The 20,904-nt window shown below is 35.1% G+C and overlaps 1 protein-coding gene across 4 annotated transcripts in view; it reads left to right on the top strand.

The window, feature by feature from the left end:
* CCDC102B (coiled-coil domain containing 102B) overlaps positions 1 to 20,904 on the top strand; it is a 169,327-nt gene that overhangs the window by 27,880 nt on the left and 120,543 nt on the right. For all 4 annotated transcript variants that reach the window (XM_032181644.1, XM_032181645.1, XM_032181646.1 and 1 more), the window contains one exon: positions 404 to 512. In XM_032181644.1, coding sequence (XP_032037535.1) covers positions 404 to 512 — 109 coding nt within the window. The remainder of the gene's footprint in view (positions 1 to 403; positions 513 to 20,904) is intronic.

Here is a 20,904-nt window from a genome sequence, read left to right as displayed (position 1 = left end):
TTACCTGTAGCCAAAAAAAGTGGTACAGTATCTTTTCTCTGAGGATTTTTGCTATCTAACCATATGTTATGCAATCTAGATCACTATTTGAAGTCTATTTCCCAATTTTCTTCAGTTGAGCCCAAAGTTGCATTTAATTTAAAATTTGAATTTTATATGACTGGATTTCTTTATTCTTCTCTGCTATTATTTTTGGTAAATCTCTTAGAATAATTATATGGTGATAGTAGGCAGGTATGTAATTAAAAACAAACAAATAAATAAGCAAACAGAAAATAAACCCCACAAATATACAGTTGGAAAAGGCAGCAAAATACAGCTGAACTTATATAAAGAAATTAAATATAATTTGTCTTTTGTTGTCTTCAAAAAAATGTAATACTGATTTTTAAAACACTTTCAGAATGAACATATTTCTGGAAAAAGAAGTGGAAAGGACAGCAAATGAATTATCTCTTTGGAAACGGAAATATGAAGAACTAAGACAATCTAAGCTAGAAAGTCTGAACCAGGTATGCTAGCAATACATTGTTGTTATGTGGAATAAGAAACAAAACAGAGACTTCAGATTTTCTATGTGTAACTAAGAACAAAATGATTTTTAGGGTTTACGAAAATGATAAACAACTATTTATTTTTTTTTATTTATTTAAAAACAACAACAACAAAAAACTGTATTCACCACAGGATCATAGAATAATTCAAGCTGGAAGGATCCTACGGAGGTCTCTGATCCAGAGTTGGATCATCTCTGAGATGCTCAGAGATGGCTGCTCGGGATTATGTTCAGTAAAGTCTTGAGAGTCTCCAAAGATTGGAGGCTGCACAGCCTTTCTGGGCAGCCTGTCCCACTGGTAGACTTTTCTTATGGTGAAGAAGGTTCTGGCTTCTGATGGTATTATCAGAACATCTCATGTTCCAGTATACATGTATGCTTGTTGTGTGTTCTCCCAATTTGCACCACTATGCAAATTGACCTGGCTTCATGTCTTTGATAATCCCTCTGTAAGTAACGGTATTATCAAAGAGAGGAGAGGCACACCGAAGTCCTCTCTTCTCCAGGCTGAACAAACTGTGCTCCCTTGGCCTCTCATCACAGGGCAAGTGCTCCAGTATGTAACTGTCTGTGTGGTCTTCTTCTGAGCATGCTTCAGTTCATCCACATTTTCCTGTGCAAGGGACCCCAAACTGGTTGCGGTATTCTGCATGTGGTCTAACAAGTGCCGAGAGCACTCAGCTAGCCTGTGTTACTGTGGTGATTTTACCTTGCTAGGTGGCTGAGTTCCACCACAACTACTCTCTCACTCACTCTCCTCATAAGAGGAGGGGAAGAAGAAAAGGAAAGAAACAACTCATGGGTTGAAATAAACATGATTTAATTAAATGAAAAATAATTAAGGGAAAATTATTATTTATTAAATAATTTAACTAAAGTGAAAATGGAAAAGGGGAAACAAACAAACAAACAAACAATAACAACTAAAAAGCAAAGGTCATGTGGAAGTGCAGAGGAAAGAAATTGCACCAGCAAGTGATGCTTGACAGCGTTCTTGAAGCAGGGCCTCAATGCACGTAGCCATTGTTTGGGAGGAAAGACTTTTTCACGAGAGCCCACCCCTCCCCTTGTCTTCCTTTTTCCACCTTTTATTGCTGAACGTGGCATCATATGTTACGGAATTTCCCTTTGGTTGGTTTAGGTCAGCTGCCCTGGTGATGTTCCTTTCTCACCTCTTGCCCACCCCGAGCCAGCCAGCTTTGGGGATGTTACAGGGAGTCCTGATATGGTGCCAACATTGCTCAGCAGTAGACAAAACACTGGTATGATACTCTTCTAGCTACAAGTGCAGAGCACAGCTCTGTATGGTCTGCTGCAGAGAAAGTTAGCTCCATCCCAGACAGACCCAGTACAATTGTTACTAATACCACGTAAAGTGCTTTTATCCATCTTTGCTGTCAGGGAACATGGCTAGCTTACATCAAGTTTGCTGCCCACCAGGACACCCAAGGACATTTCCAGAGAAGCTACTCCCCAGTCTTTCCATTCTCTGTCTCTATTGTTGCAAAAGAATCTCCCTTCCCAGGTGCAGAGCCAACTTTAACCTGAACTATGCATTAATATGAGGAGGAAACAGCAATTGGCAGTAGTGGGAGAGTCCCTCCTGTGGAGACAGAAACTCTGTGTCTCACACTTGACATTTTGAGGGTTATGTTGCTTGCTGTGGACTTTGATCCAGGACATGTGGAGAGATTTCCAAGGTTTGTCCAGTCCTTAGACTAGTATTCCTGGCTGCTCATCCACATTGGCACCAGCAGCACTGTGGATGTTATATTGAGAATGAGTATATGGCTCCGGGCTTGACATCTGTGGGGCCAAGGTATTGTCTCCGCTATTCAACAAGCTGGTTAGCATGATGAGGAGAGTTTTGAACAAAGAATGGTGTGGGAAGGAGATTACAAACCATAGTTAAGTGAACAAGTGGTGGTCAAGGGTGGGAAGCTCAGGGTACATACATCTATATAACCAAATATATGTAACAGGGTACATACATCTATATAACCAAATTTCAGCATAGAACTGACATTTTCTTATAAATTTAACATATCAGATTTAGAATAATCTAGGCAAATTAGTTAACTTTATTTTCACATTCTGGGAAAGATCACGAGCAGCTTATTAAATTCCAAGTCCTAATTACAAGGTGGTGCATATGTAAATGAAAGCTCTTTCGTAGATGAGCATCCATAGCAACAAAATAACATCTGTCATATTTGAGTTCCATCAGATTTTAGTTCTTTATTTTCTGTTTGCTCATTAAGTATGATTTTAGCTTGTCATACTTCTGCACAACAGAAGTAAATCCAGATTTAATTAATAGTCTTATTTAAGAATGGTGGTCTTCATGTTTTATGGCACTGTCAGCGGGAATGGAACAACAAGGAGTAAAAGCTTGCTGAGAAAAATTTGGAAATTGATAGCTTCCAGTTTTTATTTATATGCATGTACAAACATACATGCATGTTTCTGATTTTTATCTGGGGAACATGCTGACTTGCTTTAATTGCTAACAGGTGTTATTTTGAGCATTCTATTTGTCTTCTGAGATTTACAAGACATACGTGTTTTTAAATTTCAGGAGAGCATTGGCCTGGATGAATGTGACAAATGTCAATGAAATCATATTTTTTCTTGTTGTATTTTAAGTGAAAATTCTTCCTTTATTGAAATATACACATCCCCAACAAAAAAGATCTGTATATGAATTGATATTTGTATGAGAAGTGGATATTGAAGAGCCATCCAAGGTTCTTGACAATGAGTAATTTGGAAGGGAAATAAAGGAAAGTGCAGATAAACATGGAATCTGATTCATATACACACATGCAATATTAAATCACAAATTAATTTATAAATTTATAACATTAATCATTGCTTTGGGATTATTTTCATGTCCTTGACCAAGAGTTTTTGGCCTCAGAGTCATGAATAACTTATTCTGTTATGTCCTTTGGTAGATCACCTGACAGCTCCACTGGGAATGTGGAAAAGAATGTTTAGATTTTCAGTGTCAGTGCCACTGCAAATTAAACCATTTTTAACAATAACTCAGCTAGCTTTTTAGAAAACTATGAGATTTTGTGCAATGTTATAAGCTTCATAGCAGCCAAGAATATTAGTACTCCAAATAACTAATTGTATTCTGTTGAAAGATCCACTCATCTGAAAACAAAACAAACTAAATATGGAAAACCACAATGGTCTTGGTAATCATCATCTTCTTCATTTTTTTTTTTTTAATAGATCAATTTTGCATCACTTGGAAACTGTAAATCAGTTCTCAATTTCTTGAGGTTGCTAAAAAAGGTAGTAAAGTGGCAATTTATTTTTACAGTAACTACAAGCATTATCTATAGCTTTATGTGTGATTGTAGCATTGAACTTGGCCTAACTGGCTTCATAAATTAGATAATTTTTATGGATTGACATGAAATTGCATTTAGTGTTGAAACTGCTTGTTTCTTTTTCTGTTGTAAAAATTCTACTCTCCCACTAAATAGTAAAATAAGAAGTTAAGATTTACACTGAGAAGTTTATTCAAATCTTGGTTCATATTTGGCAGCACAGTTTCTTCATTTACAGTCTAGTGTGTGCTTTTTGCAGCACACCATTTTGTCTGCTTCTATACAGACACACAGAGGTCCTCATTCTTTCAGCTTTCTCTGCCTTTCTTTAATTTCAAGTATTCTTTCTTTATAATAGTTTCAAACCAATTTCTAATTCACTACACTTCTTGAGATTACTTCCTTGCTACAAAGGAGGCTTAAAAGTTATCCTGTGTGGCCGGCTAGCTAGAGAAAATTGTCTCAGATTTCTTTAGAGAACTAGTGAATTAACATTTATGTACACCAAATATTTTCTTGGAGAGAAAAGAGTGGAGTGCCTCTTCATTACAATTTCTGTTTATTGCAGGAAAAATGCATTGAGCTACCTGGCTATCTTGCAAATTATTGCGAACTTGTGGCGTAACAATGCTGTCAGTCTCAGAGATGATTAGATACATTTTGGGCTTTTGAAGAGAATCATTTATGTGCTTTTTAAACTATACACAGCCCATGTGATCATATTTTAAAGATTTATGTGTTAATATTTCTTAGCTACTGAAAATGGTTTTTATGTACTGTCTAGTTAAGAGGCTTCAGTTCTACTTCTAGGAAAGTTTACAGCTTTATGGGATGGTAAATTATTTAATATTTTATTTACCTTAGTTTTCACATATGTCTCAATTAACATATTTAGAACTGCAAAAAACTTTCTTTTTCCTAAAAGAAGGAAGCATTTGCTCAGTGTAACTTTATACATACATTATTTTGTTTGCATTAAAATCCTCAGAAAAGCAAAGATCAAGTCTGTGAAACCATTGACCTTAGATATATTTGTTTTTAAATTAATATTTATTTAAAAACTTTTTTTTTTTTTTTTTAATTCTTTAAGAATCTTTAAGTTCTTTGGACAACATACAAATTTTGCAGTCAATGATGTTGCTGACTGAATGTCCATAGTCAGCCCTGGAAATGAGCTATCCAGTTCTATTACATACAAGTTAGCTTATATGTCAATTAACTAACCTTATGATCTGAAAGGCACAAAAATTGTAACTAAGTTTGATCTTTGCGCTCCTTGTAAAACAGTGTAAATCCTTGGTGTGCTGTCCAGATGTTTGTAAACACTGAATTATGGTTTGCAAGACTGTTAAACTTTTATCTTTTAGAATTCTTATTTTATCTTATAACATGAACAATAAAACATTCTTGTGTACACACATTATTAGTGTTCCTCAGCATTTTATAGCTGCCTTTATCATTTCTGAAGGACATCCTTTTCAGGTGGTTTAAAAGTTAAATGAGACGGGATATTTACAAAGCAATTTTGCATTATACTGTGAATAGTGGAAAGCATGCATATACTGCTATGTTCCACTGGTGTGCACTGTATACTTACAAATGCCTCTATAGGAAGTGAATTCTGTGTTGTTTAAAAATATTATCTTCTAGCTGATGTACATAAAATACTCTTACTCTAGACTGTCTAGTGGGTTGGTAATTAATGAGGGAAATTTATAGTTCAGTTTGTGGGATATGAGACAAAAATTACACTAATCGGTACCTAAAGTCTATTGGAACATCAGTATGAAATACCTTTAGATGAAGGGTATTTCCCTTCATATTTTACCCTTCATAATTCCGAAATAATGTATTATTGTAGGTATGACACAGATAAAATGGAAAGGAACTGTCGTATAAACTGTATTGAAAAAAGTAGACCTGTTTCTACAGGCACTTTCCAGCAGACCATTGAGCTATAGAAATTGTTTCATGTACTTGCTTATATAGATCCAAGTGACTAAAGTTGGACATTTTAGGTTCATACTCTGAAAGGAGAGCCATGTGGAGGCAATATTCTATGCCACATTAGTCTTAAGTCTAAACACCACAACAGTTTAAAATTCCTTAAAAACAAAGTTTTAAAAACAGCGCTCCTGGAAACCTCTTAATCTTTTGGTTCCAAAGAGAAAGTAAACTTTAAACTGCTTTAATCTGTCCTTTTCAGTAAATGCTGTTGTTTAAGGACAGAAAGCTCACCCCACCAAAATGTGACAACTTTTGGATTCTGGTGTATAATACCTGCAAATTACCTGCACTGTAAGGAATGTTAGTATAATACTCTAGTATTCATCATGCAGCATTGATGCAATCTTCATTTTCCTGAAAATTTAAGGTTATGTTCAATCAGACATTTTTATTAAATATGTTGTTGGTGTGGATTGTTTTGCCTACAGAAAAGTAACAACTACAATTTCTAGTGTTTCACAATATTTAGTATTCTCATAATTTAATACATATTTTTAGAGTTCTACAATTAAATCACCTCAACATCACTTAACAGTTAATCTGAATAGTCAACAATCCTCAGTGTCTGTAAGAAAAATGATCTTCTTTAGTTCCTGACTTAAAATAACTTTGTAGAGTGCTTTGACTGTTCCTGTCAATTTTGATGTATTCTTTGTATGATTCGTTAACAGGTACACTGAAAAATGTACTGCAAACAGAAATAATTTTACTTAGTACTTTCTTTTCCTGTCTATCAGTTAACAGTCTTGTTAGATATCTGATAACTTAGGGCTAATTTATGTTAAGTCGCTGTTCTGATCTGCAACACATTGCACTAATACAGTCTAGGAAATTCATGAAACTGATTATAGTTTGAACTTGCTTTGATTGCTTTTAGTCATACTGACCGCTGTTGATTTACTGTTACCTTGTGACACCTTATTCATCTATAAATTTGGCTTAATATAGCAGTATAAAGTCAGGATGGAAGGTCAGCTTAGAAATCAGTTGAAAACAGAGAAGTGTTATTTCAGTGACCTTTTATATGGCAAATAAAACTTGAAAGAGAGAGATTACCCATTGCATTGTTTACTTTTTTCAGGTGATTTTCTACATGCTTACATTCATCATTTTGTGACAAATCACTGCATTTTTTATTAATGTTTTTCTTCTTCCTTTGCTTATTAGAATGGACCATGGTTTATCCTAATCCATTAATTTATTAACAAGTGGTAATGAATACACAGTGATAGATAACAACAAGCAAAGTGATGTAGGCTATTATAGTCTGGACAACAATTGAACTTGTATGCTGTTTATCTGGAAAAATCCCAAATTTTTAAATTATCTCTGGTAAATTATAGGTAAATTTACATTGTTCTGAGGGTTAAGAGAAATGATTAATGATTTAATCATTCAGCCTTTTTGCAGAGAATAGAAGCTTATTTATGCATACAATACAGCAGGTATATGTATTTCTACTCATGGGCATATAAACTGACATATCTGTTCTTATCTTGATGATTGGAAAGATTTGGATTAGTTAGTCTCAGCTCTCTAAGGGGGTCATTAGTCTATGATCCTTACTTTGGGAAGAAGATTATGTTTGGAGAAGAAAAAAAGAAAAAAAAAAAGCCCCCTTTTCCCTACAGCCCCTTTCAGAAATAGTAACAGTAAACCCACCTCAGATCATTAAAAATCTTAAACTGGGCGATTCGAAAATAAGCACTGGATTTCATATGTCTTTTAAAAAATGTTCTCAGCATTCTGTTATACCTTCTTTTGAAATGTAAACCAAAATGCCTAATATTGAACCTTTAAACACACTTGGGAATTATTGAACAAATGTTTTTTTTTTTTTTTTTTTTTTCCCATAAAGCTGAGGCAAAATCAGGATCAAAGCTCATGTTGTGCTTCAGATCTTTTGGTTAAGAATGCTCCAAACCAGCTACCCTTTGACATTTAAAATTAAATTAGGAGAAATGATTGTTATAATCCCTGTACCTAAAACAATCCTTGCTATTTACTTAGTTTTTTAACAGTTTTTTTTTTTTTTTTTAATCTATCAATTTGTTTAACCTTTGTTCTGTCATAATCCAATCACCTGCAAGAAAATTATGCTACTCCTTTTAAAGCAAGCAAGCAAACAAAAAAACACCTTTTGGTGTTTTTGGTCAAGAGTTCCAGTTTCCCCTCATTCAGTAATGAAACATAACAAAATGTGATTATTTTTAAAAAAGAAATCATTTTCAGATACTTTTCCTAAATCACTTGATTTCTAATATTGGATATTCACTTGTGTATTCCCTGAATTAAAACTTCCACCTCTCTATGCATAGTAGCAAAAGCAACTATGTGCATGTTAGCACATCAGAGTTCTGATCCTCCAAATGACTGATGGATTGTCAAGTGTTGAGAATTTTAGTTAACATGCATCCTTTATGACTTTCAAGCAATATTCTCCAAGGGATTAGCTGAAATGTAAATCTCTTGATTGAGATTAGAGAACATTTCAAAATCATCTAAATGGCTGCATTTAGATTACTCATTTAGATTAATTCTTGGTTCATTTAGATTATTCTTGGTTGGAACTATAATTATTATGTTCTGTTTTAAGCAAAAATGAAATGTAGTTTGAGAATTAAGTCATATTAACCCCATCTCAAATATCACTTGCATGTAATAATATAGCAAATAAGAATTTTATGCATGACATTTTTATATGAGTTCATGTTTATTGTTCTTGTCTAATCACTGATAGTTTGCTAAACAGAACAAACAAGTAAAAAAAAAAAACAAATTGACAAAGTTGCATTACAAAAGGTGTTACAGAAAGATACATCCAAAGAAGTTTATATTCAGTCTCTGTTTCTAAATATGGGAAGCACTTGAATCTGATTTTTTTTTTTTTTAACATTATTCAAAAAATAATTTTTGTATCAAAGGATACTTAAAGAATGCCTAATATTAGAGTTACTGAATTGTGTTGGAAGTGTTTTCTATTCATACAGCTGTGTAAGTGTTGTCTTGAACATGTACTCTTTTCTTCCCATGGGAACCAAGGCTTCAACTTTGACTTCTGCTGTCAGGAATTACTCTGAGAATTCGTGTCTTCAGATCTGTATACATGCTGAAGATGGAATAAAAAGTGTTTTACTTTTGAACAATTTAAATCTTTAAAAGTAGCTAGGTTCAGGAAAAAGACGATTCTAACCTACTGTCATAGATAGTTAATCTGGAAAACCTGAAAGACCTTGCAGGCTTCCTGCTGCCTTTGTTTGCTTTTCTTTTTCCTGGGATGGACATTTTCTTGAGCTTGGAGAAGGGGATCATTGAATGTCAACCATTTCTCTTGGATCCTAGGCTCCATGGGATTCTTCCAAGTAGATCCCTGAACAGACCAAAATATATTCTCCTGAGAATATATATAGGTCTCCTGAGACCTAGTGTTTTTGCCCTGCTTCCCCCTTCTCACAATCCAGAACTCCACTATCTCATAATCAGACCAATGATGTCTGCCTTCAGATTTCATATGCATAACCAGGTCTTCCTTTTTTGTAAGTTAGAGATCTAGCAGAACACCATTCCTTTTTGGCTTCTTGATAACCTGTGCCAGGAAGCTGTCACCAATACATTCTAGAAACCTCCTGGATTGCTTGTACCCTGCTGTAATTCAAGTTCCCTATGAAGACCAGGGCCTGTGAATGTGATGCTTCTTCCTTCTGTTTGAAGAAGACCTCATCTACTTTCTGATCCTGATCAAAATTTCTATAGCAGATCCCTGTTACAATAGCATCTGTATTGGTCTGCCTGTTAATCTTCACGCATAAACTCTCTGTTGGTTCCTGACCCATCTCAAGACAGAGTTCCATGTATTCCAGTTGCTTTCTCCTGCAAAGGGCAGCACACCCTGGCCTGTCCTTCCTAAAGAGTCTGTATGCATCAGTCACAGCACTCGTTATGTGAGTCTTCCTAAAATGTTTCCATGCCTCTTTGGTCCCAATGAGTTCATAGCCCTTATGAGTTCATAGGCTTCTAATTCCATCTGTTTCTTCCCCATGTTACATGTATTAGTGCAGAAGCATGTCAGAGACTCATCCAAGTGTGCTGATTCCTTATAATCAGTACAATAAATTTCCTCATAAGGCTATTCTGCAGACAATTCCTTCCTTAAATGCTTACAGTTGAAGTGATTCTAATTCAGCCTTATTTTGTTGATTGCTATGTGCCCTCTGTTCCTATTATCCTGGACCCTTGGCTTCCTTGCTCCACCCGGAATTTCATCACTTCTTTGTTCAATCTCCTCCTCTCTTTAAAGCTCTCCTTATCATGTTGGCCAGCTTAGTTAGGTGAACCTTGTCTCTCTGAAGCATCTATTGACCCTCAAAAAGGGACTTGTGGTCACAGAAACCAAAATCCTGCTGCTGAAACCAACTGCACAATTACTTACATGTAGGATCCATCCAGTCCTCCTCAGGCCTTCCTTCTCAAGATCGAGGATACTACTACCATGCCATTGCCCTGAGAGCTGTGCAGTTGCACTTGACTATATGTGTATTGACCTTGTCAGAATCATTGGTATGTACATAGAAGGGCAACAGGGTGTAATAGTTGGAGGGCCAGTTGAGAATTGGCAGCATCTCCACTAAATCCCTGAGGCAAGCTGCAAACCTTCCTCTGACAATTCAGCTCAGCAAATGGGTGCCCCAGCCCCGACAGTAGGGGGTCTCCTACTGCTATTACAGCTCCCTTCTGTGAATAATGAGAGACTCAGGCTCAGACAGTAGAGATATTCCATTTGACAATACTCCCAGCTTCTAATCAACTGCAAGGGCAGTGAACCTGTTTTGAAACTGCAGGTTATCAGATGGGGCAGAAGCCTGCCTCCTAGTATGAGAAGTCACTAGCTTCCAGCCTTCACCATCATGGGAGTTTCCATTTTCCAGCTTCTTAGGGACAGATTCTTCCAGCCCCTCCACCTCAGTTGAAGGCTAGGGTCCTTGAAACTTCAGGGTCTCAGAGAAGATCTGGTTCATCTCTTTCTCATCCTCTCTGATGCTGTGCAGTGTGGTAAACTCTTCCCACAACTCCCATGGAAACATAGCCTCTCAATAACTGCACACTCCCTGCAGTGTATGATACTGTATGCCCCAGTGAGAAGCCCCAGGGACTCCCTACAGCCTGAGACTTGCAGAACTGCATCCTCCTTCTGGAGCTCTGTGTCTGAGAGTATGACAGTAAAGGGACAGTTACTCCAATGGCTCCTTACCTGGCAACAGCAGGTACCCACAAGTTCCTCAGAGGGTTTCCATGATCACTGACAAAGTGCCAAGAAACTCAAGAAGAGCCTAAACAAAGTACTTTCACCTTCAACCTGGAAAATGTACTCACTATGATTATTTCATCTAATCTACTTAAAATTCATCCAATATCAATATTGATGACCAAATTCAGGAATGGTTCTTACTCAAATATTTTATTTTAATGTATGCAAATATATGGCCTGCTCCCTTTTTGACTGCAAATATGTATGTAATCTGAGAGCTCCCCAACCAGGAACGGTGATTAAATATTGAAATATTTATGTTAACAAATATGAGACAAAGCTGTACCAAGAGTGAACACTGAGATGAGGCTGATATTCTATTTTATTCTGCAAGGTGTATGGAGATGGTCATGTTTAGTTTTTATTTTTTATTATTTTTGCTAATTAAATTTGCATTTAGAAGCCATTAATATTCATAATAATCAAATGTACTTTCTTATATACGCATGGCCTAGGAATCTTTTTTTTCTTTTTTTTTTTTCTGTAATTTCTCTCAGCTGAAACACACCTTATTGATAGGAAAAAAGACAAGTGTTTTTGTGAACTGGGTATATACAAAATTTGCATCCTGAACAGGTTGCTGAGGGTATAGAAGTTCATTTACAAAACAGAATAAAGTACATGGTTTATTTCACATATTCACTATTAACTTAGCTGATATGGATGTTTGTTATATTGCTTAGCCATAAAAATGAATAAAGCATTTATACATTTGTTCAGTTTAGACTATGTCTGAAGGCCCCTAAATTTCCAAGACAGTTTGCAAATGGTTTAGCATTTGGCTCATAGAATTGTTTTAGTATGTAAGAGGATTTAATTCTTCAGTATTCTTGTCTGGAAAAATTCTTCAAGTAATGGTATGCAATTATTGGAATGCATGTGGGATTGAGAGCACCCTCACCAAGTTTTTGGACAACACCAAGCTGCGTGGTGTGGTGTGGTTGACACACTGGAGGGAAGGAATACCAACCAGAGGGACCTTGACAGGCTTGAGAGGTGGGACCATATGAAACATCTGAAGTTCAACAAGGCTGAGTGCAACATGCTGCACCTGGGTCAGGGCAATCTTAAGCACAAATACAGTCTGGGAGGAGAATATATTGAGAGCAGCTCTGCAGAGAAGGACTGGGGAGTACTGGTGGGTGAAAAACAGCATGAGCCAGCAATGTGTGCTTGCAGCCCAGAAAGCCAACCACATTCTGGCCCATACCAAAATAATTATGGAAAGAAAGTCAAGGGAAGTGATTCTTCCCCTTTACTCTGCTCTTGTGAGACCACCTGGAGTACTGCATTCAGCTCTGGAACCCCTATTGTAAGGACATAGACCTGTTGGTGCAAGTCCAGAGGAATGCTACAAAGATGATTGGAGGTTTGGAGCACCTGTCCTATGAAGACAGTCTGAGAGATTTTGGGTTTTTCAACCTGGAGAAGAGACCTTATGGTCTTTCTGCCCTACACACTGACATAACATTTCCCCTTCATGGGTCTCTTAAAGAGATTGTAGGTGTTTTGTAGTAGACTTTTTTTCTGAGCTTATTGCATGTAGATGCAAAATAAAATATATGTGTAGCAAGCCTTTTAGGTAGATTTTTGAATTTTAATTTAATCTGATGTATATAGACTTCAGAAGGAACCCAGATACTTCTCTTCAGTTTTAAATTCTAAATCTGATCATCAATTACGTCATAGTTTACCAGGAATATTTACTATTTTTTTCTGTCAAAACCAAAATTTATCTTGTGGGCCAGTGGGGTTACATAATATTATTTTTTATTATTTACATAATGGTACACAAAACCAGAGGTAATTTGAGATAATAGTGGCCTGAGTGGGAATCATATAATTGTGTAAATATGAAAATAGACATTTTATGGGAGAAGAGACAGCTAAAAAAGCACAAAATGTATCAGAAAAAAAATAAAATAAAATCTTGTATACACACAGAAAAAAGTAATCCAAACTTTCAAGTTTTTTTTTTTTTTTTTTTTTTTTTGTAAGCCCAAAAGAAAGTCTACTTGACAGAATTGTCCTTATAGTTTATGACTAGAAAATATTTAAATCACATGTTTGCATATGCGTCATATAAAAGTCCTTTCTAGTTCCTGGTTTCCTAGATTTTTTTTTTCAATAACTCGTTATTTGTATATGAAAATGTGAAACTGGTAGCTGCAGTATTGTACAACTTGTTAGACAATGACAGTTTGTATATTTCACTGGTTTCAATCTTTTTACGAATTGTGATTACAGTGAAGAATGCTGTCATACAGCAAGGAGCTTTCAGTGTTTACCTGGTCATCTTCCCTATTTTTTTTCCACCCCAAAAATATAAATATTTCTCTTGTGTTTAAAATAAGAATAATGGCACTTCATAATTTTACAGTAAAAATGAGCGCATGATTGGTGTTGGTGTACCAATCCCAAGGTAAGGGAGGTAAAAGTAGTTAATTACCTTTTAGGGAGGTAAAAGTAGTTACTCTGAAGTTTTTTCATTATTTTCAGGTAATTTCTGGAAGTAGAATTTTGGCAGTCATTATAGATAATTCTCTCTGATACTCATTGAAGAAAAAACAAAAACAAAAAAAACAAAAACAAAACAAAACAAAACAAATATTTTTTTTTCCTTGAGTCCATAATAGATTCCCCTAAATTAAGCAGGATGGTTTTATGCAATTCTTCATGTGAATCTATTGGTTTAAATGGGACTCCATCAGGTATGCTATGATCCACTCAGATGATATTTGAGAGATTAACACAGTAAACATCATCTGAATAATCAGGATTTTATGTTCAGTATGTTAATGTATGTTACTGCAAACTGCATGCATGAAGCATTATGAAGCATTATTAAGCAGCATGAAGGATTATGTAAAATGGACACAGTTCCTAGTCTTTTCAATAAAGATATTCATGTTTATTTATTTTAACATAATTCATAGTCCATAACAACTTGTACTTAAAATAAACCAATAAAAACAGTGCCAGAATCAACATGGAAAGAAGGATATGTGAGGTAAAGGATAATTTCCCTCACCTCATTCCAAGTATTTTCCTTTTCTTGAACTTATTCATACCTCTCTGTTTATTTTTTTCCATGATTTACTCTTTTGGTAAATTAGCCATACACACAAAGCATTTTCTCTATGATCAGATGGAGAAAATGAAAAAAAAAAAAAAAAAAAAAAAAAGGCTAATAAATCAGCAACTTTTCTCTAATGTCAACATAGTACAACAATACCAGCTTGCAGCAGACTTAAATATTTGAGTAGCACCAGAAGGAAGAAATATTTGATTACTAAACATGCTGGGGCTCAGATATGTGTATTGTTATGAATATAAACATTCATTAAAAAGTTAAATTTGTTGCAGGTCTTGGTGTCCTAAAATATTGCCAGACACAATAACATTTATCATTTATCATTATAGTTTCTGATGGCCTAAATGGTGTTCTTGGAAGACTTGCTCACAATCAGAAATAAAGCAGACTATTTTTTTTTCTATATTGAATATTGAGGTAATTGTCAAATAAAAATGTAACTAACATTTGTCTTCCATTTTCTGTGAAAGGGGTGTTATGGATTCCAGTAGTATTTGATCACTTTTTTTTTAGTTTCCTAAAAAGAATTGTAGAAACAGTCACATATACTGTAAACAATCATTAAAAAACTGCAATTAAAAAAACATCGCACACTGAGTATCTCTGAAGAAAATGTCTGTAAGAGACAAATTCACTAATTTATTCAGTATACTTTATTGTTATTTCAATAGTTTTTTATTTTTATTTTATTTATTTAGGAGAGTACTGTGATCTCTAATTCCTAATCAATCTGTGGCTCACAGCTTTCAGTTCAATCTTTTGCTTTAAGTTTGCAGAATAACTTTTGGTGGAGGTAACTGGAAATGACTTCCGTGCACAAAGTAGTGGTGAAATCAAGAATCTTGAAAATGTGTACTAATTCTTCTCACTTTAAAACCTGAATAAGCCCTGTACAGGGCTTTTTGTGTAAAGCACAAAAAACATTGATTTTAAATGTTAATTTCTGGTCTGTGTAAGATGAAACAGGTGGTTTACAAGTATCTGACTGAGGTTGCCAGAGGTTTCTTTTTATTAAAAGGGAATTCTTACCTCTTTGGGTCATGAGTTTATAAGTCTTATTTGTCTTACTTATAAATTATTAGTATGAAAGCAGATGTATTAGAATTTAATGTTTCTGTGTCGTTGAGCAAGGCTCAGACTATAAATAAATAAATAAATGAAAACGTTCTGTTATTAGCCAATTCAGTTGGAAAAAGGCCTTGCATATGTGAATTATCTTCTAGAGCATCTGTGCAACTGTTTTTTGTTTGTTTGTTTGTTTGTTTTTAAGATGTTTGGAGAATATTCAAGAGAGAATACTGTTGTTAAAAAGTGAAAAAGAGAATTTCTGGTTGAACTGTTTTATTATTATTATTATTTTTTTTTTTTTTTCCTGTTTCTGATAACACTGTTGGTCTATAAAAGATAAAATCAAAATTACATTGTCCTGTTGAAAGCTGGAAATCATAGGTCTCTAGAAACACTTTCATATCTTTTCCCAAGTTTAATAATCTACAATCTAAATTAAATTTATGTGAATCTCTCCTGTCTTTGTTTTAAATGCAAATACATAAATACACAGGTTTTTAAAAAGCAAATTTGAGTAAATGATTTCACACTGCCCTTTGCTTCTATAAAATCAGCACTTTGGGGAAGATTGTATTCAGGATTATTTCAGAATATTAAAAAACAAAACAAAACAAAACAAAACATTTTTAACAAAACCTCGAAGACCAATCTAAACTCACTCATATTTTTTTTTTTTCCTATTTTTCTCTCTTAAGTCAGTAAAGACTTTATCCAGAGGTTAGTGTTTGCTGACTCCAACATACACTGTTCCTTTGCTCTTTTGTTATGAGAGAGACACGTATGTTTGCGATGTTGTCAGGGAGCAGACAGGCAGACTGCTTTCCAAGTGAAGGAGAGCTGGTAGGCTGATGTAGTGCTGTCTGGGGCCCAGTTCTACAGTACTTAAGCCAGGTCAGCAGAGCAGGTTCAGGTCCAGATTATTAGACAAGTCCACAGTGATGGGGAAGGTGTGGGAAGCCAAGTCCATTCTGAACCAGGGCTGGAGCTCAGCTCTGGATCGTAGATTAATAGAATGGTTTGGCTTTGAAGGGACCCACCTCTCAAGCCTGTCCAGTTCCCTCTGGATTGCATCCCTTCCTTCTAGCATGTTGACTGCACCACACAGCTTGGTGTCATCCACAAACTTTCTGAGGGTGCACCCAATCCCGCTATCCATGTCACCAACAAAGATATTAAACATTACTGGTCCCAATACCAACTCATGAGGAACACCACTTGTCACTAATCTCCATTTGGACATTGAGCCATTGACCGCAACTTTTTGTGTGACACCATCCAGCCAATTTCTTACCCACCAACTGTCCATATGTCAAATCCACGTCTTTTCCATTTAGAGACAACGATATCACATGGGACAGTGTCAAATGCTTTGCACAAGTCCAGGTAGATGATGTCTGCTTTTCCCCATCCACCAGTACTGTAACCCTGTCACAGAAGGCCACCATATTTGTCAGGCATCATTTGCCCTTAGTGAAGCCGTGTTGGCTGTTACTAATTTGTCCTTTTTTAGTGTTTGCCTTTGCATAGTTTCCAGAAGGATCTGCTCCATGATCTTGCCATGCACAGAGGTGAGACTGATTGGCCTTTAGTTCCCTGACTCTTTTTTCTTTTTTTTTTTTTTTTTCCCCTGTGGCTAGAGCCACATATATCAAGTACATATATTCTCTTGTCAGTGAAGACTGAGGGAAAAAAAGGCCCCTTTTCCTCCAGGATGGAGGTTCCCATCCCTCAGCAACTCTAGTTTAAAGCCCTCTTTACCAGCTTGGCAAGCCTGTGACCAGAGATGCTCTTCCCCAAATCTTCCACAAATATGGTGGCCTTCTGAGACAGTGAGCAACACTGGTTCAGCCTCTGGGAGAGCAAATACAAGGAAGGGAAAAAAAACTGCTGCACAACACCAGCTGGGAGAGAGGAGTGAGAAAATGGGAAAGAACCAGCCCTGTAGACACCATGGTCAGTGCAGGAGGACAGGATGTGCTCCAGGCCCCACAGCAGAAGTTCCCCTGTGGCCCCTGGTGGAGCAGGCTGTCCCCCTGCAGCCCATGGGTGGAGTAGATCTCCACGCTGCAGCCCATACCCTGTCAGAGCACTGGGCACTCAAGAGGAAGTTGATCTTTTTATCTGAAAGTTGGAATCTGGCACCTCACCCACCCCCCTCCCCTGCTTTCTTTACTTAAGATGAATGGAAGAACAAATACCTTGAGAACATTATATGAAAAATGTCATGTTTAATAAGCATAAGATATTGTTTGGAAAAACTCTAATGAACAACAAACCAGTAAGAACTATTAACATTCTGAAAATTAGCCAATACAGTATCTCAGAACATATGAGTTCTAGTACTCTGCTGAGCAGTGATTTATACTGAAATCAGTGATACCAAACTTGTCTATTAAATGTACTAACATATGCAAAATCATTTTGTGAATATTCTAGAGATCCTTGAGTATCTGGTATAATAAATATTAAAAATTGTCATTGTAGACATGAGCTTGTAGCCATCCTGGGTGCACTGAATTAAATTTTACAGACACAGATAAGTAAATTTATCTTTCACATCACCTCTTGGCTTGATAGTCATCTTGTACTTAATTGCTTGACTGAAATTCAACCTTGGATAGCTTTGTGATTTCACTCTATGTGAAGTCAGCCAAAAATGAATTGCTATTGATTAGCATCATCACTGTGAAAAGGCGAGCTTTGAGGCTTAGAATCTGTAGTTGTGTGTTTTGGCAAATGTTTTGTAAAAACTTATGGGGTTCTGGTATACCGAATCTATCATGGATATTTGTAAGACATTATGATTGTATATTTATTCAGAAAGATACAGATTTTGTGAATCACTGAACAGTGTTTGAACAACTATAAATCTGAGCAATTTGAGGGAGAAATGATTTGTTGGTAAATAGAACTACATGATTCTTTTTTTTCTAGTTACTGTACATAAATTCAGTGAATAAAGTTTAAAGACATCATGAGAATCTAGCACAGTTTTGAGCATTGCAGTTAACATCTTAGACTCCTGTCACTAGTGGGAAGACCATGAGGGGAAAAAATAAAAATAAAAATATAAATATAAATAAAAATATAAATAAAAAAGAGGAAAGGTCAATCCCTATTCCATGTTTAATATTAGTACAGATGCTTATCACATTCTAGAGGATTTAGTTTTATATTTTGAAGACTGTGAGGTAGCATAAATGTAAAATATGTAAGCATTTCACTCTGTATCATTCTCTACCCAGACAGGAAAAACAAACAAACAAGAAAAATTACAACAGCAAAGTTAGTAGTTTAGTAGCTGTGTAAAGTATTTTTATACATGGAGAAGTCCATAATGTAAAGATGATTACTGTATAGTAGTATATGGTTTGAAAAATTAAAATTTGTTCCCAGTTAGTCTGCCAATATGATGCAGAGAGTAAAAGAAATATATTTCTTCCTTTCTTGCTACTGTACATAATCTTAGATCAAAAGCCCATTTCAATTTTAAGAACTGTTTTGAGCTGTCTCCAAAGAGTACCTTCAACAGCATATCAACGTGTTAATACTTACCAAAGTTTTAACAGTGGGTACATGGTTTATTTATTTATTTATTTATTTATTTATTTATTTATTTATTTATTTATTTATTTATTTTTGTAAGAGGAACATGTAATCCATTATAAAAGGAACAGCCTGAGGAATAATATTTTTGTTGGCAGAATAAAATAACTCTAAACATAATCCATTCAATTTTTACCTCTGAGAAGTTACTTTTTTAGTTGATACCTAGTCTCTGTATTTATGTGAATGGGCTTAGAATTTGGATATGGCTCTAATGAATTTGCTAGTGAGTATATTCTTATAATTTCTGAGTTCTTTTGTCTCTGTTTTCCCATTTATTCCTTTTGCTAATAAAGTGTTCATACCTAAATGACAGAAAGATTTAGGTAGTATGGATCTCACTTTCAAACTGAGAATATCATGGCTGGGTTCTGATGTTTACATGGAAATGTTCTGAATCATCAGCACTGCTGGTCTTCGTTATCAGTAATGATGCTTGTGGAGAAAAAAACACTTTGGCTTTTCTTTTTTCTTACTTTGCTCAGTCTCTGGGGAAATATAGTTTATCATATTTAAAACACTATCTAGAGAAATATTTGGAAAAGAATATGATTGTTGTTAGTAAATACTAACACTTTCTATTTTCCATTGAATATGATTTTTGTCTTCACTAGACAGACAAAAATATTTATTTGTACTTTGATTATATGTATATATATATATTTAATACAATACATATATTTCAAAGGATCATTTGTCCTTTGATAATTTAAATATTTTCTTGAGAATCCTAGAAAATTACATGAATGATTGATATGTTTGTTCACTTTCATTTTGATCCATTCTTCTAAATGAATATATATTTTCATGCATATTGTTTCATCTTTTCTTGACATTTTCTTTCCTGGAGGCTTTGCTCAGTATTTAAGAAAATTCAAATGTCATGAATAATACAATGAAATGACTTAAAATGGATTAATTTTTGTGACTCATTGTTAATATTTGATTTTACTTAGGAAGAACTTTACCAAGTATCTTCAACTAGACAACAGGTTGGAATATACTTATCCTTTCACTCTTATCTGGCTACAGTTCAGTTAGAAAGCTATTTTACTTTTGAGAGGAAATGTGATTCAATTTCTTTTGTGATTTTTTTTCCACATATATAAGCTATTTACGCTTAAAGATATGGTACGCTTAAAGATTTGACTGAGGAAAATAGGAGCAGCTGACTCACTATAGCTGGCCAAGTTAAGGGATAAAAAAATATTTAAATATAAAATTGAATAACTTTTCTCAGTTTTTCCATTTTTACATTTTTTTTTACATTCACTGTTTTCCATCATAATTGATGTGTTCTCAAACAGCAACGACAATAAACAAACAAAACCACACCCACTTCTGATCCCTATCTGTGTTCTGTTAAAATCTATTACTACATTGTATAGTGTCCTTGGAACAGGACACTAACATTTAGTGTCCATCATGTGCCTATCTATATGTATACATATGTATACATATGTATGCCTCTTTACATATATGTAAAAATTATGTTTTATTATCTACATATATTGCTGTATGTGCAACTTATTTACAGTCAAGACCATGACATAAAATAGTCAGACCAGGAAGACTAAAGCAGGCTTCTCAGTGTGCAAGCAATGTGACTTGATAGTGTCACGTAGCATTCTTTTGAACAAAGGCTCCTCAGCCTCAGTGTGTTGAACTCTCTGTGAAAGAAGCAAAGGTAGCAAAGGTTTAAATGACCCTGTCATTTAAACAGTTTGAGTTGGCTTTTGTGGTTATCTGAAGACCTTTTAATACAGCAGCACCACTCTTCCTATGAGTTTAGTTGCAGGGCTGGATCTCCTTTTAAATGCTTTTAAATCCTTAAATTTTAAATGCTTTTAAATCCTTAAAAAGATGTTACGCTTTGTGTCAAAACAGGTAAGCCTAATTCTGAGAGTAGTTAAATTCAGTTGTG

Source organism: Aythya fuligula, chromosome 2 (assembly GCF_009819795.1).
Source record: "Aythya fuligula isolate bAytFul2 chromosome 2, bAytFul2.pri, whole genome shotgun sequence".
Taxonomy (NCBI): Eukaryota; Metazoa; Chordata; class Aves; order Anseriformes; family Anatidae; genus Aythya; species Aythya fuligula.
This window is presented reverse-complemented; position numbering and strand designations above follow the sequence as displayed.